This window comes from Penicillium samsonianum (assembly GCF_028829775.1).
Source record: "Penicillium samsonianum strain IBT 33392 chromosome Unknown utg000006l_segment0_segment0, whole genome shotgun sequence".
Lineage (NCBI taxonomy): Eukaryota > Fungi > Ascomycota > Eurotiomycetes > Eurotiales > Aspergillaceae > Penicillium > Penicillium samsonianum.
The window spans coordinates 1,141,236-1,168,148 of NW_026643264.1; the positions used below are offsets into that span (position 1 = coordinate 1,141,236).

Below are 26,913 nucleotides of genomic sequence, written 5' to 3' on the forward strand. Positions count from 1 at the left end.
ATATCAGCATCGACGTCTCTGTTAAGCCCCATGCCGACTCCATAAGATCGTTTGCTGCAAAGCCCACCATTCAATGGTAATTGGCTGTTGTCCAGAGTATCCGAGATCTCACCATGAGCGTAGATGCTAAGAAGAACGCCCTCTTCTTCCAACTGCATCACATAATCCCCGTCGTATTCCTCTAAGAATAGCACGTGCTAAATTAAGGCCACATCAACAGCTTGTGAGCCTCGGTAGTGTGTTCAACGGAGATTGAAAGCTCATATTCAGCCTCAGGCTTCGAGCCGACGTGGGTTGGATCCATAGGGCCAAGACTTTGACCATAGTTCGAAACAGCCACTCCTTGTCTCCCGGATTCTAATAAACTCGTACCTGTAAGATGAGTCAGTAGCTCGCCTTGTCTGGGGGGAGATACGAGGGTACCGGAATGTTCCTGAGTACCTTGAATGGGCTTGTAAAACTGGTTTGGTGGTTCTGTTGGGCAGACAACTGGTGCACCGTTTGCTGGTGGCTTAGCTGGGCCTTTTGTAGCACCCACGTTTGGGCTCTCAAGCGGTGCTCCATCACCGTGAAACGGTCCAGCAAAGTTCAAGTAGACTTGTCTTTCTTGTGCGGCGACACCTCTTTATAAACACAGATCAAATAGTTTTGTCTGCAGTAGCTACAATTTGGTCGTTCCTCATCACGCTTGACCTTTTTAGCCGGGCATTAATCACAGGCCTATAGCCCTGGAGGTCAGTTATATCTCGCTCGGAATAAATTAGCCACTAACCTGCTTGGCCCTCGCCGCCCCACACTGGTGCGCTCCATGGGTCTGATATTGGTAAAAGGTCGGGCCAACCATTTGTGGATTGGACGTCATTATCTGCGAATGTAGAGCAAAACGGCGGGTTCTTTCTTGTCGGGCTCTTGGTTGGATAGGCTTTCATTTAAAACATTCAGAGAAGTCAAAACCAACAAGGTGATTCGCAAACGAACCCCTCTCAAATCGTTTATTCGTGTTGGGTGTGGTAATATAGCTTACAAGTAGGTCACGTAAAAAGTTTAGAGGTTTTAATTAGTGGTTGTACTTGAATGTGCAACACTGTCGAAGGCTTATATGCTCTCCTCTGGTTCACCGTAGGGTATTCTTGAACTGCGTAGAAATACAGCAACGGCTTCAGCGATAGACGACAAAGGGCAAGCGCTACTATAAAACCACATGAGTGATTAGCAAGCTGTTTCAAGAAAACGATGGAGAAAAAAAACGCAAGAGTCGATACCGAACATTTCTTGAGCTTATGATTTAATGGAGAAATGGGATCATGGCAACTAGACCAGTTGAGGTTGTGATATTCAGTGAAAGATTTAGTACAGCAATATAGGTGCTCCCTTATTTTGTTAAACAAGGCATTCCAATAATAATAATAACAAATCAAGATAAAGCCTAGTCGCTCATGATCGGACCCCAAAGCCTATTTCTCTAGGTATAAACGGTTCGGATGAGACGATACTCACAGTCAAGGCGCCAGGCAGTTATCAAATATCTACGACCAGCTTGGAAAAGCTGTCAACCCACGACTAAGCTCTGCAATATTTTCTATTGCCACAATGCGTGATTGATTATATTCTCCCACTGCTTGTCACTGACCACCCACGGTTGATGTCATTTGCTGAATGTCATTCACTTGGCTTATTGCCGCTCACTGCTTTCCGCTCCCTTTCCCATGGACCCCCATTCTTTAGTGCTATTACTTTAAGAACCGTTTTTGATTCAGGTAGTGCTGTTGGAAGTAAATATTTGAACTACGATTTCTTTTTCTTTCAGTAAATGAGAAATAACATGAACCCTGCCCTCGTTCAACTTTCGTAGGGCATTTCTAGCCGTAGAAATGTTACAAGCCGGATATCACATGAGCACGGATGCGGGGGCTCACAAAAAGGACGTGAGTTCCGCATGGTCAGAACCAGGCTAGATGTAAGATCGGCTCATAACAAGCTTTTTGTGTGCTTCAGCAGGTTCGACTTGTACAATACGAACTGCCAGGCTAAATTTCGGGAGGCCACCAATGCGGGAGGCCACCAATGCGGGAGGCCACCAATGCGGAAAACATTAAAGCCAGTAGAGTGTATATCTTCCATACTGACTTACGCTATCGAAAGTGGTCTAGCGAAGTAAATGCAATACTAGGTCTTATATCCACCTACCAAGTTATCTGTCCTATGCATGAGATACCAAGCAAATTGGCCCAGAGATACATTGTAAGAGCTCTTGTAATCCGAAGCAAAAGCACTTGAAGAAAAGTTTTCTACACCGCTATTATCTCGGCATATGGCGGTATACCAAATAAGAACATGAGTTTAGGTCATAAATAAGAGACTTCCAGTATCTAAGAGCAGTTTGAAATTTCAGAACATACTTTTGAGGATGTCGAACTCGAAATGCAGAGAACAGAGTGGTCCGTTACTATCTACCTCGATTATTTCTCAAAAAAAGCGTCTTTTCTATTGATGACGCCAAGGCTGACCATGGAGGTAGATCCGAATCTAGCATATCACATGAGTCTCTTGAAGATCAAACTGCCCGCATCCAATCACGGCGGTGGCACAAATCATGGCACATCCATATTCATCGTTGCGGATCTTCTGGCGTAACAAATCAATACAAAAATTCAACAATGCATGTTCAATGGGACGAATCTCAAATGGCTCGGGTTCGTCGTCGTCGGGGTCGGGACTACTGGCATGGGTTTGGGCATGATGCCACACGGCATCCCATAAATGCTGCTGGCGGTGGGTGAATGAATATTTGGGCGATTGCCAATTATGTTCAATCTGGAATGGTCAATCAATCGTGGTGTCCCATGGAATATATCCGGAGATCATGGGAACGGGCATTGGGTATGTGGTGGGCCTGTGCGCCGGAATATGGCCCATGGTAATATGGAATGGTGTATCGCGGGATTTCCGGGATGGACGTGATCATACCTGGGTTCGTGCAAAAAACATCATAATCTGCTGCCATGGTGCTACGTGCTTTTGGATGGCGGTGGCATCTAAATATGCCAATAATGGCTTATGCGGGCTCTCGTCCTTCATGGTACGGACCACTTCAATGCGCAACAAATGCCCACACGCCTTGGCGATCTTCTGGCTCACTGATGCCAATCGCTCCATGGCCTCCCAAATGGCCAATGCTGCGCGCTCGGGTCCCTCGGCGTCCTCCTCGGGGCGTTGGATACTCTCGAACAATGGCTTCCGGGGTGTCCCTTGTAAATACCGCACCCATCCCGTCCGGTTCAACCATGGCGTAGCTTCATCTAAATGCCCCGCCTGAACGACGGTTTCATGGGCCTGTTGGTCTTGCTGTTGATACTCCTCAATCGTTTGCATCAACCGGCGAATACGGTCGGGATCTTCGACGGGGTCCTCGGGGGGCTCATTGGGATTTGGCTGCGCGACACGGATGTAATGGGAACCGGGTCCTTGGCTGAATATCCGTTGGCATGAAACGGGTCGGGTATTGGCTGTGATGGTGGCCTGAATGATTTGTGCCTGCGTGGACGTGGGACGGCCGCGGCCTTGCTGCACACGATAATCATGGGTCTCGATCCAATGCGCCTTCATGGTACGGATCTGGCGGCATGTGTACACCTCGCATTGCTGGCATAAAATACCATCCTCGTAAATGGGCAACTCCGGGATGGGTTTATCAATCTGGTGGGGCCAACTGTTCACCTCGGGCTCCTCATCAATACAATCCCACTGCTGGATGATATTCTGGATATGCTCTGCCCATGTACTGGGTATGCGATGCATGGTACTACTCAAATGGGTCTTGACCTGGCCCTGTCGCACGGCACATTGACATTTCTGGCAAATCAACACCCGGAACTCGGCATTAACGCAAAATAATTCATGCGCCTGGTAATCCCGGTCCATGTTGGATGTGCAAATATATATAATGGCTGATATTGTATATCTGGGGAATGGCACAATTCCAACGTCGCTCGAACGGGCTCTAAAATCACATGGGATAATGTTGGGGAATCTGGAAATCTACCCCTGAAATCCGAAAAAAAAAAAAAACAAAACTAATGCTAAACTTATTATGGTGGTTGGCTGTGATGGTGGTAATAACTGGTCGCGACCGGCGTCTGGCGGTTACCCCATCAAAAAATCCATCAACTTTCTGGCGGGCAAAATCAATCCTGAATATACTCCGATTGGGTTCAAATTCGGCTATCTAATAAATGTAATCGTTATTTAAAACATACCGAAATCTGGGATTTCTACGAACCTATCTTCCTAAATTCAATGGGGGTTTGAAATTTAAATTCAATGGGCCCTGTCCCCACTTTTTTTCCCATACCCGGTTCTTGCCAAGCAACCCAATCCCCTTTCGGGTATTGGGTTACCACACCATAATACAAACTCTTGCTCAATGCAAATTTTAAGCAATACACCATTTTTACTACCATTTTACTACCCACCAACATGCCTAAAAAATCTCCAGATTTGGAAGATAGTATTAGCAATGCTTTATCTGCCTGGCATACGCGTAAAAAACCAAAAATCGCTCCATTGGCGCGGGAATTTGGTGTTCCTTACCATACCCTCTATGGTAGGGTTCACGGTCGCATATCTCGTTCGAAGCGCCCGCCCGCCAATTCAACCCTAAACCGGGATCAAGAGCAAGTTATAATCAGCTGGATCAATCTACTAGATAATGCTTGCTCTCCACCGACCGCTAAGATGGTGGAAGCCTGTGCAAATGCTATGATCTTACGAGAAGACGCGTCGCGACCACCGGTTGACAAAAACTGGGTTTACCGGTTTTTAAATCGTATTCCACCACTCCACCATATGCATTTTTTAAAGCAAAAACCGAAGGAAAAGAAGAGGATGCAGGCCGAGAATATAGGGTATCTTGCTGCTTGGTATCAACGACTAAATCAGTATATCCAAAGCAATGAAATACGCCCGCGAGATATCTATAACTTTGACGAAACCGGCTTCCAAATTGGCCAGGGAAAAGCTCAAAAAGTGGTTACAAAAAGCCCGACTGCTTACTCCCCTAATGGGGGGGTATCTGAGAGTATTACTGGCATTGAATGTATTGCTGCCGACGGTTGGAAGATGGCACCGTGGTTCCTAGTTAAAGGCAAATACCATATGGAGAATTGGTATAAAGGGACCAACCTTCCGGGTAACTATACTCTGGTTACTACCCCTTGCGGGTATACTACCAATGATATAGCTATTCAATGGATTTCTGCCTTCCACGAGGCTACAAAGGATCGTACTCCTAAAGGGGGTAAACGACTATTGTTGATGGATAACCATGGTTCCCACCGTACGCCAGAATTTATCCAATTTGCAGCGGCAAAAGGCATTATACCCTATTGCTTTATACCCCATACAACCCATCTCTGCCAACCGCTCGATAGCAAGCCTTTTCAAGCGTTAAAGCATTGCTATCAGGCTAATAACAACACTGTTGTTCAATGGGGTGGATCTGTCGATCGAAAATCGGATTTTTTTCGAGAAATTGTGGGAGTTCGCGATGCCCTTACACCCCGTGTAATTAAATCGGGATTTGCTAATTGTGGCATTTCCCCTTTTGAGTATCATAGGGTGCTCGATCCTCTTGAAAAAGAGGTAGAATATGGTGATAATCTTGTTATCTTTGGTGAAGATGAAGAGGATGAATTTCCTAGCTCAATTACCAATTCACCCCCCGTGGAACCACTCGTACAAACGAGAGTACCCGGAAATTGGAGGCAGAGATCGAATTACTAGATAGTGAGCTTTATACCTCTATCCGCCATCGAGCAAAGCTCCTATGCCGAAGTGCACGGATTTCAGCTGAGCTTGCCGCTCAACTCGCTGCCGACAATATCTCACTTTTGGAACATAAAGTAAGCCGGGAAACCCCTATAACTAAGCGGCAGCTTAATATAGGGGGCCCCCTTACTGCCGGCGATGCCAATCGTATGATGCGGGCGCGGGAGTCTAAAGAGCAAGCCCTAGAAAAGAAGAGGTTGAAACGGCGGATTGCAAAGCAGCCGGCTATAGAGGAATCTCCTACACCAGCACCCCGATTTATTCCATGGATTCCACCTATGGAGGATGTAAATAGCAATTGAGTATTTATTAGGATTTTTGTTATATTTTTTATATGCGTTGTTGGGGGGGAAAAATACAAAAACAATTGGTGCGTTCTTTAAAATTTGCATTGAGCAAGAGTTTGTATTATGGTGTGGTAACCCAACACCCGAATGGGGGTTGGGTTGCTTGGCAAAGAACCGGGTACTTAACAAAACCCTAATAAATTCAATGGGCCTCATTGAATTTACCCCCATGGGATAGTATGATCCGACGCCAACTGCTAAATGAACTGGGGGTGTGAAAATTAACTGAACTGGGCCCGGACCCACTTTCCTTTTCCCATACAAAAAAACAAAACCCTAATGCAACTGGGGGCCCAGTTCACCCTCCCCCATGGGATAGGGGCTTGTTCACGATGTGAAGAAAAAGTCGAGCAATAAGTAAACAATATACACGCAGCCCTAAGCAGCAGATTGCAGGCAGCAACCGCTAGTAAGAGGCGCAATATGGTTTTTATCTATGCTATCAATTGTTCTGTTTTGCGTTTCGTATTGACTGCAATAGATTAAGTTAACCAGTACTTCTAGCATTCGCCTTTACCGGAATTTCTATAAATAAATAGAGAGCTTTTATTTCGTTCGATAATGAACTCTAGCTTATGAATTCCGATACAAAATTTACTTCACCGACACTAGCACTTCTGCCAGTAGTATTACCCCAAATAATTCCCTAGCATGGTTGACGACAGAGTGGGCACGCGCTCTGCCCCATGAGCCATTTGCTGATGCACTTGTCGTGAAACATGTGCCCACACGGACCCTGTGCTTCTATTTCGCCTAAGCTCATCGTGTCAAGGCATATCGCACAATCTTCCTCTAAAACTACCAAAATTCGAGCCAAACCATGGAGAGCTGCTCTGGAAGTAAGATCCTGCGCGAAAGGAGGTGTACTTTCAATCTGTCTTTGTTCCTCCAAAGAGAATGCAGGTCGCGGGATCCCAAACTCTGCTCGCCAGAACGCTTGAGCTCGTGCCATCCTGTTGCGAGCCGTATCGTGGTCTCCTTCCTGTAAGTAGCCTCGAGCCAGGGTCTCCAAATGTTGCACTTCTTTGACATCTAGCTGATGGGACTCCTCGTCAGAAAATGCAGGCCGGGGGATCCCAAGCTCTGCTCGCCAGTACGTTTGAGCTCGTGCCATCCTGTTGCGAGCCATATCGTAGCATCCTTCCTGTAAGTAGCCTCGAGCCTGGGTCTCCAAACGTTGCACTTCTTTGACATCTAGCTGGTGGGACTCCTCGTCAGAGAATGCAGGCCGGGGGATCCCGAGCTCCGGTCGCCAACACGCTTGAGCTTGTGCCATCGCGTCGCGAGCCGTGGCGGAGTGTTCTTGCTGTGAGATGCGTCGAGCCTGGGTCTCCAAACGTTGCACTTCTTTGACATCTAGCTGATGGGACTCCTCGTCAGAAAATGCAGGACGGGGGATCCCAAGCTCTGCTTGCCAGCACGCTTGAGCTCGTGCCATCGCGTTGCAAGCCTGATCGGAGAGTCCATCCTGTAAGTAGAATCGAGCCTGCGTCTCTGATTCTTGCACTTCTTTGACATGTAGCTGATGGGACTCCTCGTCAGAAAATGCAGGCTGGGGGATCCCGAGCTCCGGTCACCAACACTCTTGAGCTCGTGCCATCGTGCCGCGAGCCGTATCGGGGTCTCCTTTCTGTAAGTAGCCTCGAGCCTGGGTCTCCAAACGTTGCATTTCTTTGACATCTAGCTGATGGGACTCCTCGTCAGAAAATGCAGGCCGGGGGATCCCGAGCTCCGGTCGCCAACACTCTTGAGCCTGTGCCATCGCACCGCGAGCCATATCGGAGTATCCTTGCTGTAAGTAGCGTCGAGCCTGGGTCTCTAAATCTTGCACTTTTTTGACATCTAGCTGATGTGGCTGCTCGTCAGAATATGCAGGCCGGGGGATCTCACGCATTGCCGCGATGTTGTGAAGCAGATCGGAGTTTCGGTTCTGTAAGTCGCGTCGGGTCTTTAAAGCTTGCCTTTCTTCAACTTCTCGCTGATGTAACTCCTCGTCAGAAAGTGCAGGCCGGGGGATCCCAAACACTGCTCGCCAGTACGCTTGAGATCGTGCCATCGCGTTGTAAGCCTGATCGGAGTATGCTTCCTGGAAGGTGCGTCGAGCCAGGGTTTCTAAAGCTTGTATCCCATTCATGATGAACTTATGAACCTATCAACCAGGCTTAAGGATCAGAACATATCTATATCCTATTGTACGACTGACTCTTACCTTAAGAATAGGAGGTTTTACCTTGGTAATCAGCCTAACTAATGATGTGCTTATTTTTAGACCAGGGAGGAACTATTGTCCGAAACACGAGGTACAGTCGGACCGCAGAAGTCTCCGGGCTCCTGGCTCCACACCCGCGTTTTCGCGACCGTGTTTTTCAAACCCACCATATTCAACCACCATTTTCTCTTCTCTATCACAAACATCAATACACCATCCGAATGGCCTGCGTGCGAGTCATCGAACGGTGTATTCCACTTCTCGGTCAAGCCGGGATCGATGAAGTTATCCGTGATTGAAGCTGACGTCCCGAATAGAAATTACCGTGACATGGGTTTTATTTCGGCAATTCTTATGTAAATGAGCTCCAAGTTTCTCTACCGTCTGACAAGCGTTATTTCTATCTAGTATCAACTTATCCAAGCCATCGGAGCTTGTTCAGGGGGTCAAATTCGCCGTCGAAATATGACCTACCCCTCGGGGCGTGGCGGACTCTGGGAGTTCGCTGTTAGGGTTTCGCTTTACTATGGGAGAAAAAAAGTGGGACCCGCCTGGGTTCAGTCTAACTTTTAGGGTTCAGGGTCCAAATCATCCCCGTTTTATCTGTACATTTGCTCGGTCATAAGAGAGCATGTACATTATCTCCCAATTTGATTTTAGTAAGGCTAGCGTACTAGTTGTAGAGACACTGGCGATTGAAAATTAGAAATGTTTGGATGGGGTCTGCCTAACAGGCAGCCACTCCTATAGATCTATATACATCACGTGACCTGGGATCCAACTCGCAAAGCGATATGCAATATACAGCGACTATATGTATCCATGTATGTACATGTAAAGTGTGCCACTTCCTGGAACGAACTTAGAGCCTCGCCAAGGCCTTTCGTGGCCTAATTGCCGTTAATATTGTCAAGCTGCCCTCGTGGCGCGCGACTGCGGAATCTTTGTGATGCCTCCGCGAAGTCCAATACAGCATCCACCGTCTTGGCTCACGAGGCATGATATATCTGACCTCTCCTTTCTTCTTGAGAACCCCCTAGCAAGCTCGACACGTTATTAAACGCGTCGCCGACTTTCTCCCGTAATTCCCGCCGCAACTCACGCAGATCAGGGCAGTCCCATAGGACGTGTTTCAGTGTTTCCCGGTCGCCACAGCCGCATCGGTCATTGTCCTGGAAGCGGAATGCCTTCGCAAACGTCGCCAGCCAGCAATGTCCTGTTCGTAGCTGTGAGAGTAGGTAGGCTCGATTCCTCGGTAAAGGCCCGTAGAGCCGTCTGGTGTACTTGGCAGGTAGTGCGTTGTCAATAGTACGGAGGTAGCTGCCTTCTCCGGCCTCCTTCCATTCCTTTTCCCACTGGGCGTGGATGTTGTTGCGGACGAAAGCTTTCTCTCGGGACAGCAAGGGGCAGAAAGTGTGGGTTTTGCCCGGTATGGCTGCCTCTTTGGCCAAACGGTCCGCTGAATCGTTCCCGGGTGCTGCGCAATGCCCCGGTATCCATTGGAGACGAATGGTAACTCCGTGTGTTTTTATGTTCGTAGCCGCCTGTAGGATAGCATGGATAATCTGTTGACCCGATTTGTTCCCCGGATTTTGGATTGCCTGTAGCGCCGAGATGCTGTAACCGAGGATAGTAGCCAGCCTGAATTGCTCACCGGTTGACCGCCGGTGCTCAAAAGCAAATTTGTTGATAAGATTGATGGCTTGCAGGATCCCGATCAGTTCAGCGACGTGTACAGACCATCGATCCATAGGCCCGACCTGGCATTGTAAGAACTTGGACACCTCTAGGTTGTTGTTGAGTATCACGGCTGCGGCGCCTAGATGACCTTGACGCCCTGATGCATCCGAATAGGCGACTATGTCTGAGTTAGACTGAATGGCTTCAGCTCGCTGTGTTGCCATCTCTCTATCTGGTTCAATCTCGATCTCTGTAAAGGCCTCTGTTCTCCAGGGTGGTCGCTGTCTAGGGTCAATCATTTCCAGATGTTGCAACCTTTCCAGGTTCATTGCCTTCAGTGCCTGTGCGAGTGGAAATCGAGAGTACGACCCGATATTGTTCCTTCGTTTTTGGGCACGTTGTAATGTACTCCTTATTGGGTGGTCCTTCGGGAGTGTGTAAAGCCTCGTGATGGTGCTTTGTGCGCGATGACGCAGTCGGAGATGTGTTGGTAATACATATGCTTCAATCTCGAGTGTTGAGGTGGCTACTGTTCTGAAAGCCGATAGGATACAAATGAGTGCAGTCCGTTGCACCGTGCGCAGATGCCGTAGGCGAGTCTTGTCTCCGAGTGGGTCGTGCCAGACAGTCGACGCGTAGTCTAGTACAGGGGTGACACAGGCCCCATAAAGCTGTCGCATCTGTTCTGGGCGGAGGTGCCGTAGCCTACCGAGTGCAACATTCACTTGAGTTGCGCGCTTGATTGCCTGCTGGACGTGTTCCTTCCATCGCATCTTCTGATCGAAGATCACACCCAGCAGCTTGGCGGTAGTTGTCGGTTTGATCGTCTTGCCGGTCATGACTAAGTGGCCTTGAAGCTGTTGGCCAATCTTCCGGTTAGGTGAATAAGCTCTGTTTTCTCTGCAGCAAAAAGGGAACCAGTTTGTCTGGCCCATGCTTCGATGCGGGGGATGTCTTCGGACTGGGTCTTGGCAATATTGTCCTCGGCTGATCTACCTACGCTCCATCGAAAATAGTCATCAATGAAGGCCGACGCGCCGCCGTGGAAGGTAACTTCCTGGTCGACCAGATCTGAGTTGAAGAAGGCGAATAGGATAGGCGAGAGGGGAGACCCTTGCGCTAGCCCTGCATTCGATAGTGGTGCCACCTCTGTCCTAAAGTCGTCGAAACCAATGCTGGCATGGCGGTCGCTCATGAAGCTACTGATCCATTTTCTAGCCGCGCTTGGGATTCTTCTGGCTCGGAGCCGGCAATCTAGGCTTGCTTTGTTGACGCCATTGAAGGCCCCTTGCAGGTCGAAAGCCACGAGTGTCACTACCTTGTACTGATTCCACGCTCGATCGATGGCGTTAGATATAATTAGGAGAGCTTGTTCGGTGGTTCTTCCCGGACGCCCGCCGAATTGGGTGTCTGGTAATAGTCCGTGGTTCTCGGCAAGATACGATAGTCGTCTAGCCATCACCGCCTCGAGAAGTTTACCTAGCGTGTTGAGGAGCGAGATAGGTAAATATGCACCAGGGGCTGAGTAGTCTGGTTTCCCCGGTTTTCGCAGCACCACGATCCTTGCCCTGCGCCAACGTTCCGGGTGGTAACCCAGGTTAATGGATGCGGTGAAGATCCCGGTGATAGACTGCTTGAGATACTTCCACAGGTGTTTCCACACGAGCGACGGTAGGCCATCCTCACCTGGTGCCGTAGAGCATTTCGCAACTCGGAGAGATCGCTGAAGTTCTAGTTCGGTGATTGGTTGCCATGGGAGTTCCAGGGGTGCTTGGGTCGGTAGGTCTTCTTGCGGGTCATCCATCTCAGGGAAGAAAGTGTTTAAGAAGGCCTGCGCCTTCTCCTCATTGTCAATGAATTCGTTGGTGCCGTCTTGTAGGGCTGGGATGCAACCCCAGGCATCTCGCGGTTTCATGTAGGTGGCAGCCTTCCACAGTTTTCCCTCCCCGGCTTCATCGATAAATCTTTTCCAATGTGACGCTTTGACTTTCTCGATAGTCCGAGTCCACGCTCATCTTTTCTGTTGCATCTCTCGGAATAGGGTCGCCGATTGGTCGCGTTCTCGCCCGAACTCCGAGCAACTATCCTGCCATTTTCGGCGTAGGTGATTAACCTCGGTCTGCTGGATTTTAAGGTCCGGCGTGAACCATCGCTTTGAGTATGGTGTCGGTCGTAAGTCGGGCGTGAGACTGTCGACTGCCGTCGTAGTCGCCTCCGTGAGCCTTTCAACAGCCTCATCTAGCGCTGGTCTAGTTTGGATTTCCTTCTATGGGCCTATCTGTCGAAGCACTTCCTTGGCGATCTTGTCCCAGTCTGCCCGGTCGTATCCCTTCTTCGCCTTTGCGGCTGGCCTACGCTGGGCTTGAAGATTCCATTCTGAATAGGTGGCACGGTGGTCGGATCCATAATTGTCGTGATATAGGTGGCATTTGATGAGTAGATCCGGTCTGACTGTCACTGTCTGATTGATGGTCGAGTTTTGCCCTGGATTGTTCAAAGCCCAGTAAGTTGGTGTTCCTCGAGGGAGACATCCGTGTAGGCCTTAGGTTTGAAAGAAGTTAATTAGTTCGCTTGCGTCCTCTACAAACCGCGGATGGATGTGATTGCCGCCCCATGAGGGATGGTGGCGGTTAAAGTCTCCGGAAAGCACGATGCTCGTTGCTTTCCGGCTGTCCAGAAGGGCGTTTTGTATTGTGTTTTGGATGGCTGTGAGTGTTGTTTCTGCCGATGTCCCATCGGGGTTGTGCATAGGCACGGGTGGGATGTAGACTGAAAAGATAAGAATCTGCTGGTATGCTGTCCAGATCTTGATTGCTGTGAAGTCTGGGTGGTTGCACGGTATCTGTCGGTGGGAAGAGGTTGACACCCCTCGATTGACGTAGATCAGGCTGCGGAAACGGACAGCCTCACTCTCGACGGTCGGTCGGTACAGCCTCCAGGCGCTGTGGCTGACGTGTGTGTGATAGGTGGTGATGGAGGGTTCCTGAATCAGTAGGACGTCCAGGTTCTGGCTCTGATGGTCGTTGATGAGCGCTTCCATCCTTGGTCCCGATTTCATGATGTTCAACTGTAGTACACGTAGATTTGTCTCTAACATTGGGAGGGGTTGGAGGTCGCGGGCGTCGGACACTGACGGTCACCGGTTGGGTGTTCACCACTGCAGTCGAGGCATCTGGCTCGCACACCTGGGGGGCATCGCTCCCGTTCGTGCTGGCCTGCGCAATGCCCGCACCTCGGCTTCTCCTTACACGACCATGCTAGATGTCCGAATCGTTGGCAGCGGAAGCATCTCTTCCTCTTGATCTCGCAGCGTTCCACCGTGCCGATGTAACCCTGGCCGACGAGGAGGCCATTTCCCAGTAGCCATTCTGCACCTCCCACCGAATCGAACCAAATACCAAGCGATGCGAATTTCCCTAGTTCCTTGTCTTTCTTCTTGAGCCATGCCACCTCCTCAATTCGGAAACCTCGCTCCGTCAGTTCGTTCTCGTCCATGATTTTCTCAATAGCTTGTGGGCTCGCATTTTTCAGGTCGAAATCCTCGGTCGGGGTACGGTGGACGACAACGCCGAATCGTGGCTTGACCAACTTCGTGCTGTTTCCCAGCTCATTCAACCATTCGGCGTCGTTGCGGGCCGCTTCGGCCGACGTTGGGTTTTTGAACCGGACCACGTATCCGGTCTTGGTGGTGCCGATCCCGGCAACCTCAGCATCTTGTGTGGATGGAGCACTCAATAGCGCGGCTCGGATATGGGTGTTGGCGGAATTTATGGGGAGGTATCGGCCAAAGGTGTTTCGGCCGCTATTGTCGTTGTCGGTTGGGACAACCAACGATCGCTGGGTGCTGATTCTGACGCAGTTCTGATCTTTATCGGGTCGTTAGTGAGTCGGTTGCGGTGGAGTGATGCCACCGCTGGCCGCTACTGTGGCCCATGATCTGGTCGGCGCCGCCTGTGGGAGGGTTTCGATTTGTGTTCGCAGCGCTCTGACTTCTTCATGGAGCTTCTCATTCTGATCACGAAGAACATTCTGGTCATGCTTGACCTCCTGCAGTTCGGCTTTAGTCGTTTCGATGAGCGTGGTTTGGTGGTGGATGATGTCTTTCAGACTGCCGATGAGCCTCCACACCTCTCTAGTGGTGACCCGGCCAGTGCTTTCCGAGGGCGTGAAGGAATCGCCGCTTCGCGTTCGCTTCCGGCTATCAGGGAGCGAACCGAGCGAACCGACCGTCACTCTGGGTTGGAAATCTTCAACCGAGAGGCTGGACGTCGATTCTTGGGTATTTGTGGGAAGGGGCTCGGGAGCCCCCGCGGGTGGGTCCGCCATCGGTCCGAGGTTAGTTCCCGCTCGGTACACACAGTAATTTTATATCGCAATAGTCTCAACCGGAAGGGAGTGAGAGTACTTTTCCAGGGTGTACAGTCCGACTGTACAGTAATGTCATTATACAGTAGTTTTCGAAATCAGCTATACTGCCATACTCTTACTACTTGATTCGGGTTTATTAGGCCTTACCAAAACCCGCCCAAAACCCCAACCCGTAAAAAAAGGAATCCATGTTTGAATTGTAGTTTACACCTTCAAACCTTCCATTTTTCTGCATCAATTTCCTATCATTTTTTCATCAGTTCCATCCTCAGTTTCACCGTTAATTCCATCATCCATTCTATCATTATGGCCTCCCTGGGTCTTTATGACCTGGATTCTGATGACCCCGACGTCATCCCGGATTCTCAGCCAATGATACACCCGAGTTCGATGGTTCCTGACCCACCTGCTGCCTCCCAGCCGATCCCTGATTCGCCGACGATCCCTGCCGAGTCCCAGTCGATCCACACATTCCCGCTACCTCCAGTCGACCAGACATACCAAACCGCTGAGGAAGGAAAGGTTGCTATCAACACCTTCGCGCGTCCCCATGGTTACGCAGTCACCAAACGTCGGTCAAAAACCACAAAGCATGGGGTCATGAAGACAGTTCGATTAATCTGTGACCGTGGCCGGAGGCTGCCTCAGGGTGGTGATCATGATCGGTCCCCTCATAAGAAACGGCTAAATACTACTACTGTTGCATGTGAATGCCCCTTCTCTATGTCTTTACGGCTAGATCTCCAATCAAATCTCTGGCATATTACAATCGAGAACCCATCGCACAACCATCCTCCCTCACCACCATCAACCCATCCTGTCCAACGGGCTCTCGAACTCAAACATAAGAAGGCCGAGGTCGACACTGCACTCCGGCTAGGCCGCCCAACCCGGCAAATCCTTATTGAGATTCGCGATGCCGATCCCGACACTTGCCTTACTTCCCGTGATCTCTACAATGCCCGGGTGAATTTGAATCAAACGTTTCTTGCGTGCCGTACACCAATCCAAGCGCTGCTTATGGAACTCTCGAAAGACGGTTCATGGATTTTCAAATACGAGATTGACGATCAATATCATGTTACTACCTTTTTCTGTATGCACAAAACTAGTGTTGCAATGCTCAAGCAGAATCATTGGGTTCTTTCTATGGATTGTACCTACAAGACAAATCGGTATGGCCTACCCTTACTCGATATCGTCGGTTTCGCAGCTACGGGACAGACCTTTCATGTCGGTTTTGCTTTTATGCGTGATGAACATGAGGATACGTACGAAGTTGTGCTTTCTTGTCTTGCCGAAGCATACGAAGCAGCTAGAATTGATCCTCCTTATCCTTGTACGATTCTAACCGATAAAGAGAGAGCCCTCTACAATGCGATTACGACTATCTTCCCTACAACCAAACATATGATCTGTCTCTGGCATATCAACATGAATATTATGAAGGTTGCGCGTCCTCTTCTTGCCGAACAAGTCTTACAAGCTCGGTTTGATCCCTCCGCACCGAACCGCCGCCGTACACCTGCTCAAGCTAAAGAAGACCGTCAGAAGGTTGAGGATGGATAGAAGACTATGCTTCGCCGGTGGATTCGAGTAGTTTACGCCACTACTATCCCCCAATACGAGCGCGCATGGCAGGCATTCAAAGATCGTTATTCAGACCCTCTTTTCGCGACATTACTTCAATATCTGCAGACAGAATGGATCGACGACTGCCCAGAGAAATTCCTCCATGTCCACACCGCACAATATCTTCATTTAAACGAGATCGCTACCTCCCGTGCTGAGAGTGCTCATTGGCTTATTAAGCTTGGCCTCCAGGCCTCAAACAATTATTTACTCGTTGTGCTACGCAGCTTCCACCATAGTGTTGATGAACAGTTCTCGAAAATCAAGCAGAAAATTGATGATCAGAAGAGACGGACTGCGAGAAGGCCTGAACCGCTTTACCAACTACTTTATGGCCGGATCTCTGTGCGGGCAATTGAATACACAAAGGAAACATACACACGGTTCTTACCAATTGGTGACGATAAACCCGAGATCCCTCTGTTATGCGACTGCAATTCGAAACAGACATCTGGCTTTCCATGTATCCATATCATTAAGGAACACAATGATAAGGACAACGGACGTATCGGACCGGATCTCTTCCATCAGCAGTGGCACTTGTACAGTGTTGACGCTCCCCCAATTGATCCCTTACTTCTCATACAGGATCCACTCCGTGTACGACGACGAGGGCGGCCACGAGGCGCCCGCAATCTCCCTTCAAGTACTGCTGCTACAACCGAACCTTCCACCCAAGATACGTCCATTCACCGAGAGCCATCGTCATGGGAGTCAAGCCGGGGGCAGGTACGCGGCGCAGGTCGTGGCGCAGGTCGTGGGCGTGCTCAGGGTTCTCAGGTTGTACCTCGCGCTACTCGTGGTACAGGTCGAGGTCGAGATCGGGGTCGAGGACAAAGTGCGGAGGATGCAGAGGATACAGAGGATGATGGAGATGCTGGAGATGCTCGGGCTGTGCGACGAGGCCCAATGCGGAACGCGAAGCAGAAGGCTGCTCAAACTAAGGGTTGATAAGGGTGCTGGAGAAGCTGCTTAATGCAGAAAAGATCGTTATGTATGAATAAATGGCATCACTTATGCAGAAATAAGCATGTTTATCTGATACTAAAAGTGCATTTTTTACTATGTAAACCAGAATTTAAACATATGTTACGAGCCAATTCTTCGATAAAAAGAGTGCATTTAACGAGAATTCTAAACATGGGGAAGAAAGGAAAAGAGAGAGGAAAAGAGAGAGGAAAAGAGAGAGGAGATGCACCATATAGGTGCACCACTATCACAAGCCGATTCCACCTCTCTATCACGTGACAACATGCATCCAATCTTCAGATCGTAACAACATGCAGAAATTTGTCTGGCAGAAAAAAATAATGCTAGAAAGTCATGTGATATTCAGGCATCTTTAGGCAATTTCAGGCAGGGGGGGGTCTAAATAGGTAAAGGGGGGTCCGAACATCCAAAGGGGGGGTCCCTGTAACAATCCCCCGGTTGTTTAGCGCCTGATCATCACAAAATTGGTGCACGGACCCTGCGAGGCAGAATCTCTGGGAAGTCGGCTGAAACCAAAAATTGGGTGCATGTAATGTCGAGAATTTAGGGTAGTTGGGAGTCCCATATAGTGTTGTTTTTAATATTGGTAATCTATCAAAGGGTCGGCTAGATCAATACCAACACCGCACTATGCTATAAATAAAGGGGATTGTTGCAGGGACCCCACCTTTGGATTAATACTGATCTGATGCTCTAGCTAAGTGTGTATGAAAGTCTTATCTTCCCTAATAGCTTTGTATTAAGAGTTGAACTTGTTTCTGGCTAATAACTCTCGACAGAACTCGTGACCGTCGGAGCTCGAGGATTTTGAAGGGGTCTACGAGCTAAAATAGACACACAGCACGGGCGACGGGTGCACGCAGAATTGTATAATCAGGACTAAGACAAACTGTATTCGAATGAACATTTGTAAAGCCAATTATTCGAGTATTCGAGTGCAGCCCTTCTCTATACTTTACTGGCCCTTGGATCAGCTCCCATTCGCTTCTATGTTTAGTGAAGCGGTGAAGGCGGTGACGGACTAGCGCGACCGCGCCCCCTGGCATTGACTCACGTCCTGACAGAAAATTCATTTCAATTACTTGCATATGTGCCCCTGGCTACTTGCTACTGAAATACCAAACCAGCTTTCTACCTCGTTCATTGCTGTTTTTTGGAGGATGAGTGATCCAGACATTCAAACACTAGGTCTTGCCGCCAAGTCAAAAGAAGAAGGAAATGCCTACTATCGGAATAATAGATATGAAGATGCTGTACGTTCATATAGGGCAGGCCTGGAATCTACAGCACACGTGCAGCAGTCTATACCTTGGAGGAGGATCCGATTTGATCTGCAGTCAAACATCGTTCAAACTTTGTTGCAACTTGGAAACCTCAATGGCGACGAGCACGAGATATTATTGCAGATGATGTCTTCAGCATCGGCCGACCTCGAACCCGCAAAGCTTGTCAAAGCGTTGTATCGATGCGCTCGGGTATACTTTGAGAAAAAGCAGTTGGAACAAGCATCGAACTGCCTACGGTGTTCTTTGACATATGATTGTCAAAATCAAGCAGTGCAGAAGTTGATACGAGATGTCCAAATGAGTTGTCTGTCCAAGCTACATGACATAGAAGCTTTGACACTATCGATTCCGCCAGATGGATCAGTTGACTCTGAAAAGCCCTGCAACATCTGTTTTGAACTTTCCTCAGGGAAGCAGATATGCAAGTTCAAATGTGGCCACCTGTTTCATCCAGAATGTATATTAGGGTGGATGACGGACAAAGAACTAGAGGTGACGTGTCCCGTGTGCAGGAAGGAATTTGTCTAGCTTTGCTGCATGTATCATAAGAGAATTGATATAACTTCAGTGCTAGCAGTGGGGTCTGACTTATGTATTGCGTTTTCTACTCTCTTTTTTCCCCTAACGTCTCGAAAACCGATCGACTTGAATTCCAGAGTGGACGACTTAGTTACCTCGATTGACAATAGAGTATAGATATGTCTTCAACAGCCTCGTATTCCATTAATTTGGATGGTCACTTTCGCGCCATATCAATGGCCGGATCTCGATGAAGTTAGTGTGAAGGGATTCGGTTGTCAATTCACGATCTAGCATCTACCGTTCACTGACCTTGGGGAGAGGCTATGGTTGTTCCTGTGCTTGAGAAAGTTCTAGCTATGTTGGCTGTTGACCGCTGTTGACTGGATCATCTATAATTAGATACAGCGGGAGCTCCGATACCTAGGGGGTTACAAGGACTATGCTAAGTGAGAAATACTGTCTCATCTCTTCTTTCACCGCCCGTCCCTGAACCGAGCCAACGTTCTTGATTCAGGGCATATTCGCAAATGGATCTCAGGGCACCAATTTTGGAAATTGCCTTTTCAAAGACATATCGCCTTCTGTCACAATACCATTTTGACTCTCGATATCCAGCTGACAAAGAAATGACGATCGGATTTTTGAACTGGATTAACTTTCGCGACCGTGATGTCCGCCGGAAACTTCGAGTGAAAATAGTTTTTATTGAAAACTCAAGCGAAGCATCCGAGACCACCAATGATATAATTCAAAATATGATGACGCCATCACACCTGAAGGTCTATAAGGAGAGAGAGGAGGTCAAGAATACTTTCGAAGCCGAACCAATCGAACGTCTCCTGCAGATTTCTAAGATACTTGTCGACAAGGGTCACGCCGAAATGGAAAGTGGCGATGAAAAGGCAGCCAAAGACGCTTACCACGCCGCTTCATACTCACTATCTGAGTGGGACGCTCAGCGTGGTTTCAACACCTCTGGATGGGCGAATATAAGTTTTGAAGCTTTAGCTTCCTTGTGCGAAATTTATGCTCATCTTAACCAAGCTCAAGAAGCCCTCTAGGCTGCTGAGCGGGCTCTTCGTCTCGATATAGCATTTACTGAGTACCTGTAACGGGCCAAGGCCACATTGAAGCCCGGGCTCTGCCTAGGCTGCGGCACTATCCAAATTATCGGCAGATAATCGATTATCGTATCCGTAAATTGCGGATAACGATATAAATTCATTATCGAATTATCCGCAACGATACGATACGATAATTATATTTTCATTTGCTGATATCCGCGGATTATCGTACGATAACAAATATTGCAAACATGCTAGGACTCGTGACCTGATCGAGTTTGCATAAATTATGCATTTTCTCCAGTATTTTTTGGAGTATTGAATGTGTAATTGATTGTATATTCGTCATGCGAATGAGTGGCCTACGATCTTTTCTCCAAATTAGTCTACTTTGCCTCGCTTTATTGCAACAGCATTCAATTATTCAAGATTATATTACAGGTTATCAAATTCAAATCCATCTGGCTGCTTTGGCTTCTTCCGAATCCTCCTCCCCGATCTCCCCTGCGTGGACCCTTCAGTTGGCATTTCAGGAAGCGGGAGATCATTATCACCATCATCCTGAGGCTCAACGGCACTATGAAGCCTCTTGCGCCGTGGTTGCTTGCCCTGCGTTGTAACCGGTGTAGGAGTCGCGTGCTCAACTGTATGATTATCTCCCAGATCATTTTCTGAATCATCCGATCCATCCTCCGCATGGTTACCATCTTCTTCGTTTTCACTGATTGGCTCGATATCGTTAAGCGACGGAGTTGGCTTCCATGTTTGATCGAGTATGGCAGCCTCTCCACTAGAGAGATACTCCTTGATCATCTCGAGCTCGGTTTGTTGAAGCTCGAACTTCGATGCGAACAAATGAAGCATTAGAGACCTGATTGTTTCTGGTTTAAGCTGCCCCCGGCGATAGTGACAGACATCACGAGCACAATTGAAGAGCCGCTCAACACCAGCGCCACTAGCCGGTGTTGCCAGATTATCCCGTGCCATCGCTGCAAGCACTGGATATTCATGCTCATGTTCCTTCCAGAACACCCTTGGCTTTCCTTTGGTAAGACCTATTGGATAAATTAGCTGGAAAGCCGTATAATAAAGCAGGGAAGTATACAAACCCTGTGCAAGATATCGTGTGATCTCATCCTCCGGTCGGTCGATTTCACTTTGTAAAGTAGCGTGCAAATCCATTATAAGATCAAGCTCCTCTTCATCCCCTTCTTGAGCGACTTGGGCTCGAGAGGGCTCCTTGTGGCGAGTAATGCGTTGTTGATATTGGTCAAATTCCTTCTGTAGTTTATCCCGATAGATCTCCATCCAATTAATATCTTCGCCCCTCTCGTTTTTCCCTTTCCAGTTATCGCCTTCAAAGAACCGAAGCTTCTTCGATGGACACAGAATAGTTGCAATTGCATAAACTGTGCCAAATGATTCACTGTCGGTCGCTCCGTAGTACTTTGAGAGTTTCTGTTTCGCTGCCTGTAGTGCCTGAATCATTCTCTTTTTCCAAGGGACAGTCTTGCGTTCTAGTAACTCCGCAACACCATCAAGATGGCTAAAGAGCTCCTTATATATGCAGAAGATCGAATGAACAGTAACATCTTGAGTCTTGGACAAGATTTTGGTGTAATGAAAGAAAGGCTTTGTGACCAAAAGGAGATATTCCACTTGGCGCCATTCCTCTTGACCGAGCTGAAACTGAACGTATTGGTGGGTTGAACAGTACTGGTTGAAGACTCGCTGTAGTTTCTTGGCACGTTCGAGCATCAAGAAAGTAGAATTCCAGCGTGTACGAACATCTTGAATCGGTAGAAGCTTGGGCTCTGTTGTTTGAAGCGCCCGGAAAGCCTCTCGGCGCTGAGGACTGGCGGTAATGAATACAGCGAGCTCTCGAATCTACAATATTTTAGCAATTATATCCTCGGAATATAACATGATACATTTACCTTCTTCAAAGTAGCCACGATATTCCCTGAAGCGTGATCTGGAGCGGACTGTAGCGACTTCGTACGTTCATCTGACCACTCTGACTCGGCTTATCGTATATGGTGACCTAGCGAGAAAGGAGGGGTAATAAATGGGGAGGAAGTCTGACACCCTAGAAACTCTGCTCAGTCGCGGCTAGGGGTCGATTAGTACTGCGTAGGCAATCACAACCCTTGTCTACCGCGCTGCGACCAATTCGGAAATATGATTCTGCCAAGGGCCGTAATCGCGTTGGGGGCCGATCGCTGACTCATATTTCCGTTCGATCTAGCGGTCTGCCTTGCGCACCCACCGACGCCCTCCGACCCCTTAATATAAGAAATATCTTTAACACATGTTTTCCCATGAATTAAACGCTTCAATTTTCTCATCTCAAGAGCGCAAATATCTTTATGAATCTACTGAATTATCAGCCATCGCGCAAAATGCAGACTCGAGGCCAAAAACGCCGAGCCCCAGAGTCAGGAAGTAGTCCTCACGGACGGAAGAAGAATACCCAGCAAAATAAATTGAATAGTTCTGTAAGTGAGAAGTAAAACCCATTTGAACCTGTTTTCTCCGACTCTAACCAAGCAGATAGGTCCCGACTACCAGGGGTACACTATCATGTTTAACTCGCGAGCTACTGTTTATTATCAGTGGTTTCATGGATGAAAATTCTTTCAAATCATTTTCGTCGAGTTGTCGAACCTTTAAAGAACTTTGTGAATCCCAGCGCATGCATAATGCGCATAAATCTTTGTTCAGTGGGACTCTTCCACTTCGGTACAAAGACTACCCCGGCACGTGGGACGTTCTACATCGGGAAGGCCCTGCTGGTGAGCACATTGTCATATCGAATATTGTCAGGAAGGAAGTTCTATCCATACAGGGACTACAGAGGGAGTTCACGATTCCTCGCCTTGAGCGGCCCTTTATCTTCGACGGTGGAAGTCTGTGCTCCGGTTACTCTTATAGCAAGAACAAAAGGTTTGTGGTCTGGGATCTTCTCAACAATACCATGCGAGCAGAAATAGCCATGGAGGGGTGCCGAGATGATCCAAATGATTCTTGGGAATGTCTCAGTGAAACTCATGACCTTCTTGTTCGCATTCGTCGCCGAGATTATGACGACTCCTTGGAGATATCTGTTTGGAACAGCAATTTAAAAGAAATCAAGGTCTTACATCATTGTCAAGCAACCGCTGCCTGGGTCTTATCTGGAGAAAGCACTATCGTCTCCATATGCAAGACTATTGGCGCAGTCAAGATTTGTAAACCATTGCAAGGCTACAAACCCATAGAATTGGATATTCCCTATGTGGAAATGGCTCACCCCATAAACCATGGATGCATACGCTTCGATCCTTGCTTCGGGAAGTCAGTTTACTTCGCACACGAAAGCCCGTCGCTAGAGGACCACATATGTACCAAGTTCAACGATGGTCATATATCAAGAGACAAGTTGAATTTCCCAACAACTCGAGTATAACTCGGAGCAATTCACAACATTTGATGATCAGGACAAACGGAAAGGCTCATTCGATGAGTTTTCTGCCTGGCAATGTCTTGCCTACTTGGATAGGTATCTGATCACTGCAGGCCACATGTCTGAGGTCAGGGTGTGGTCGAAAGAGGGCATGCTGCTTGCAAAATCGAGGAATACTTTTCGGTATCCAAAAGTGGTTCTTTCTAAAGACGGTCTCACTATTATCATTCTTGATTACAATACATTCCCAAGCTATGCTCAAGCCAGGATTTCGAAAACTGAGGTATGTTCATTCATTTGAAGAGTCTACATCTAGATTGTTAGTATTCAGGATTGTTTGACTTTTTTGTCTCGGAGAAAATAAAAGTAACTCCATATGCAACGGGTAAATCAAGGTAATCCTACGTGGTAAATCGTATCGCGCTGTCCGTCATAACTTCACCCGCCCACCATTATACGCGTCGTGTAGTCTGTCACACCTTTCAACCTATCACTCGTGACTGGCTCACTCGTCAATCTTCCCACTTTTCTCCTATGCGCGTCGCGAGTTGTGGACCCGGTTCTCTGACTCTCTCCTACGCAGGTTGGTCCGTCCTTACGTAGAACCACTGGCCCGCTCTATTCGCGTTATCTACCCTGACTTATTTGCATCCCTCTATCCTCTGACAGACCATATTTCTTCCTGTCATTGGACTTGGGGGCATTCAGTTAAGATACTGGAAGAAGAAGATGGGTTTATTTTTGGGAGCGAAAACACGGTTACTCGGCTGCCGTGCCAACTTACGGGGCCAATGATCTAAAGGTTTTACTTCCCAGGATCTTGCTTGAGCTCCTAGCTCCTATGAACCAGTGACAGGTAAAGCCGTCCAGGCGAAGTGAATATATTGACGATGTACGTAGCCACCATACAAGAAGCATGAGAGATACATGTAACTCAAAGCCAGTCTACTTTCTGGTTGTGTGGTAGATCGCCTTTTCAGCAGACTTCACATTGTCACAAGTCTTTTCAAGGTGAATCCTAGCGGAGTTTCCCTATCTGTTTTCAATGAAACGAGTAAACAGATAATAAATCATGCGCAGGAGAATTCGGCTTGAAGACTACGGTGCTGTGCCGCTTCGACCAGAATCTCGCGAGGTCCAACCCAAGGAGAAGCGCAAGTCCGAAGAAATCCCCCAAAAAAGGAGAATAGGGAACAAGCAAAAGCCAAAAGGATATCACAAATTCGGCGCACGGAACCCAAGTTCAGATCCAACTCCGGACTACAGAGTATCCCCAAGCACAGAATTTGGCGCAATACAAAAATATAAAACCCTAATCCGAGTCAGCCTCACTCCCCCTCCCCCATGGGATACGTAGTGTGAAAATTGACTTGACTGAGGGTGGTCCCACTTTAATTCCCCCATACAAAAATGCAAAACCCTAATCCGACTGAGGGCTCAGTCGGCCCTCCCCCATGGGATAGGGTAATCAAAGAGGGTCATAATGACGACCATATAAGTTTTATTAGTTCAGACCGGCGGAATAACTATGTATTACACAATTTTTCGATCAGAAATGAAGGTTTCCGTAATTAGAGTGGTGCTGTAGCACAGCTCACCTGAATCCGAGCTGGCCCGAACCCGCCGGGGACACATCATCAGGTCAATTTGGTAGCACCTAGCCAGTATCCCAAATGAGATAAGAAGTTCATCAAGATCAAGGTGACAAAGAGAGCTCTGAAACGTCCTTCTACATCCTCATATAAGCCTTACTGCCAGAACAACGAACCATTTTAAAGAATCCGAGCTGGTCGGGGACCTATTCTGCAGATCCACCCGTCGGCCGGTCTCCTCGGTCAATGGAGACGTCGAAGGAAAACTTGTGCAAGGAAGTTCGTCTGGAAAAAAGAACTTTGAACTCCCAGCTTCCTCGGAGCGCAATCACAGAAGACCCGGAGTTGCTTTGCCCACTCCCACTACCACCGCTTCGTGGACCAGCGGATGTTGCTTGACGTAGCCTTCAATAGAAAGTGGCAAGACATTTTCGCGGTTGGCGAGGGTAACGCAGTCGTTCAGCGGCAACAGAAACTTCCAACGCCCCTGGATTGTAGGATGAGGAGCGTATACCCCCTTAGAGTGGAAAGACCCGGGTAGGTCGTCTGAATTGGATGTGGTCAGGGCCGGATGACCGGCCAGGAAAACGCATCGTAGAGTGGTTCAGTCTCGCTGATGGGCTTCATCCAAAGGTATGTTGAAGTACACATTGTCTCAGCCCAGCCTAACTAATGCACTGGTTATATGGCTTCCCACCTAGGACATAGGACAGCCTCAAGAGTAATTCGCTGCGATATATATACTTCGATTATCTGCTTTTATTGAGCTACATATTATCCTTCCACGCAAAATATTGGTACGTAAGATATACTGTAAATATTGCCACCAAGAACGCTCCCAGGCCGAAAGCAGATGAGCTATCCGACATGATTGCTGCATAAAGAATTACGCCGACACCGATTGCCAACAGTATGATGAGTATGCAAGGTAAAATGATGACCCAATTCAGACTCTCGTTTAAACGGATGCCCCATCCAATCACACGATGCTCATTATTTCTGGGTAGCCGAACCAATGGATCTCGGAGCTTTTTCGGAAATGTGGTTATCCAGAATCTGTCAGTGTGAGGTCCCGGCTTCAGCAGGTGTTGCAATGGAATATCGAAAAATTCAACGTCTTCCACTGGGACTGGTTCGTAAAGGTATCTTCTTGCCTTTACCTCGGCTTCGGGTGGAAATTCTCTCTTGAACCATCTGGGACAATATTTCATTCCAATAGGAACAAGTGAAAACTGGGACGGTGCGTAAGTCTACTGGATTGATCTCCATAAATTCCGATTGCAAGAAAAATAGATTATACGTACCCGGACAAAATCTCCCGATGCGACTCTGAAAAGATGCATTTCAGGAAGGATAGAGCGAAGTATGGAAGGGAAATGAAAGGGCCTCGACAATAATGGGAGCCGTGTCGGCCACGTAGAAGCCGCACGAAAGAAGGTGTGCATCCACAATGGTATTATTATTGAAAGCCTGAATTCATGTTTATCACGAAGTGTCCGGTACTCCTGATACACTTGCTGAAAAAAGTATTGGTCGTTGGTTAAAGAACCGACTTCAACATGAACCAACACAGTTGAGTTCTTCGTGTTCATATACAAGATAACGAATTGAGGATCCTGATTCTGGAAATTTGTGCTGCCAGCTTCGGTATCCTCAGGCTGAGAAGATAGAGATGACCAACGATGTGGGACTCTCGGGTTTTCCGCATTTCGGCTGGGCAGGCTTGAGCTCAAGCTGAGATTCAAATGTGCCTGAGGTGGGGGTTCTAGTCGACTTGATCCAGGTAAAATCTGTGTGTGACTACTAACAGCAGCGACGCTCTTAAGGAGTCTTCGCCGGAACCTCTCAGTCCCACCGGCCGACAGCTCTCTAACATCGAGATACGAAAGTTCTCCACAGCCCTAGAACAATATCAACGCGGGTTTCAGTGTGAAACGCAAGAGAACTCACGC

The 26,913-nt window shown here is 48.1% G+C and overlaps 5 protein-coding genes across 5 annotated transcripts; 2 read left to right on the forward strand and 3 right to left on the reverse strand.

Annotated features, from left to right (window-relative positions):
- Positions 1-202: 202 nt before the first annotated feature.
- On the reverse strand, positions 203-810 carry N7471_010545 (uncharacterized protein; the record flags this gene model as incomplete). The annotated part of the gene is made up of 2 exons (XM_057283264.1): positions 203-623; positions 773-810. The coding sequence occupies 2 exons, from the start codon at positions 808-810 to the stop codon at positions 203-205; spliced, it is 459 nt and encodes a 152-aa protein (XP_057132243.1).
- Positions 811-6,819: 6,009 nt separating this feature from the next.
- Positions 6,820-7,611, reverse strand: N7471_010546 (RING-H2 finger protein; the record flags this gene model as incomplete). The annotated part of the gene is made up of 1 exon (XM_057283265.1): positions 6,820-7,611. The coding sequence occupies one exon, from the start codon at positions 7,609-7,611 to the stop codon at positions 6,820-6,822; it is 792 nt and encodes a 263-aa protein (XP_057132244.1).
- A 135-nt stretch (positions 7,612-7,746) lies between these two features.
- Positions 7,747-8,307, reverse strand: N7471_010547 (uncharacterized protein; the record flags this gene model as incomplete). The annotated part of the gene is made up of 1 exon (XM_057283266.1): positions 7,747-8,307. The coding sequence occupies one exon, from the start codon at positions 8,305-8,307 to the stop codon at positions 7,747-7,749; it is 561 nt and encodes a 186-aa protein (XP_057132245.1).
- Positions 8,308-14,736: 6,429 nt separating this feature from the next.
- N7471_010548 (transposase) lies at positions 14,737-17,013 on the forward strand (the record flags this gene model as incomplete). The annotated part of the gene is made up of 2 exons (XM_057283267.1): positions 14,737-15,984; positions 16,129-17,013. The coding sequence occupies 2 exons, from the start codon at positions 14,737-14,739 to the stop codon at positions 17,011-17,013; spliced, it is 2,133 nt and encodes a 710-aa protein (XP_057132246.1).
- A 2,374-nt stretch (positions 17,014-19,387) lies between these two features.
- On the forward strand, positions 19,388-19,921 carry N7471_010549 (uncharacterized protein; the record flags this gene model as incomplete). Its single annotated transcript, XM_057283268.1, has 1 exon — positions 19,388-19,921. The coding sequence occupies one exon, from the start codon at positions 19,388-19,390 to the stop codon at positions 19,919-19,921; it is 534 nt and encodes a 177-aa protein (XP_057132247.1).
- Positions 19,922-26,913: the final 6,992 nt, after the last annotated feature.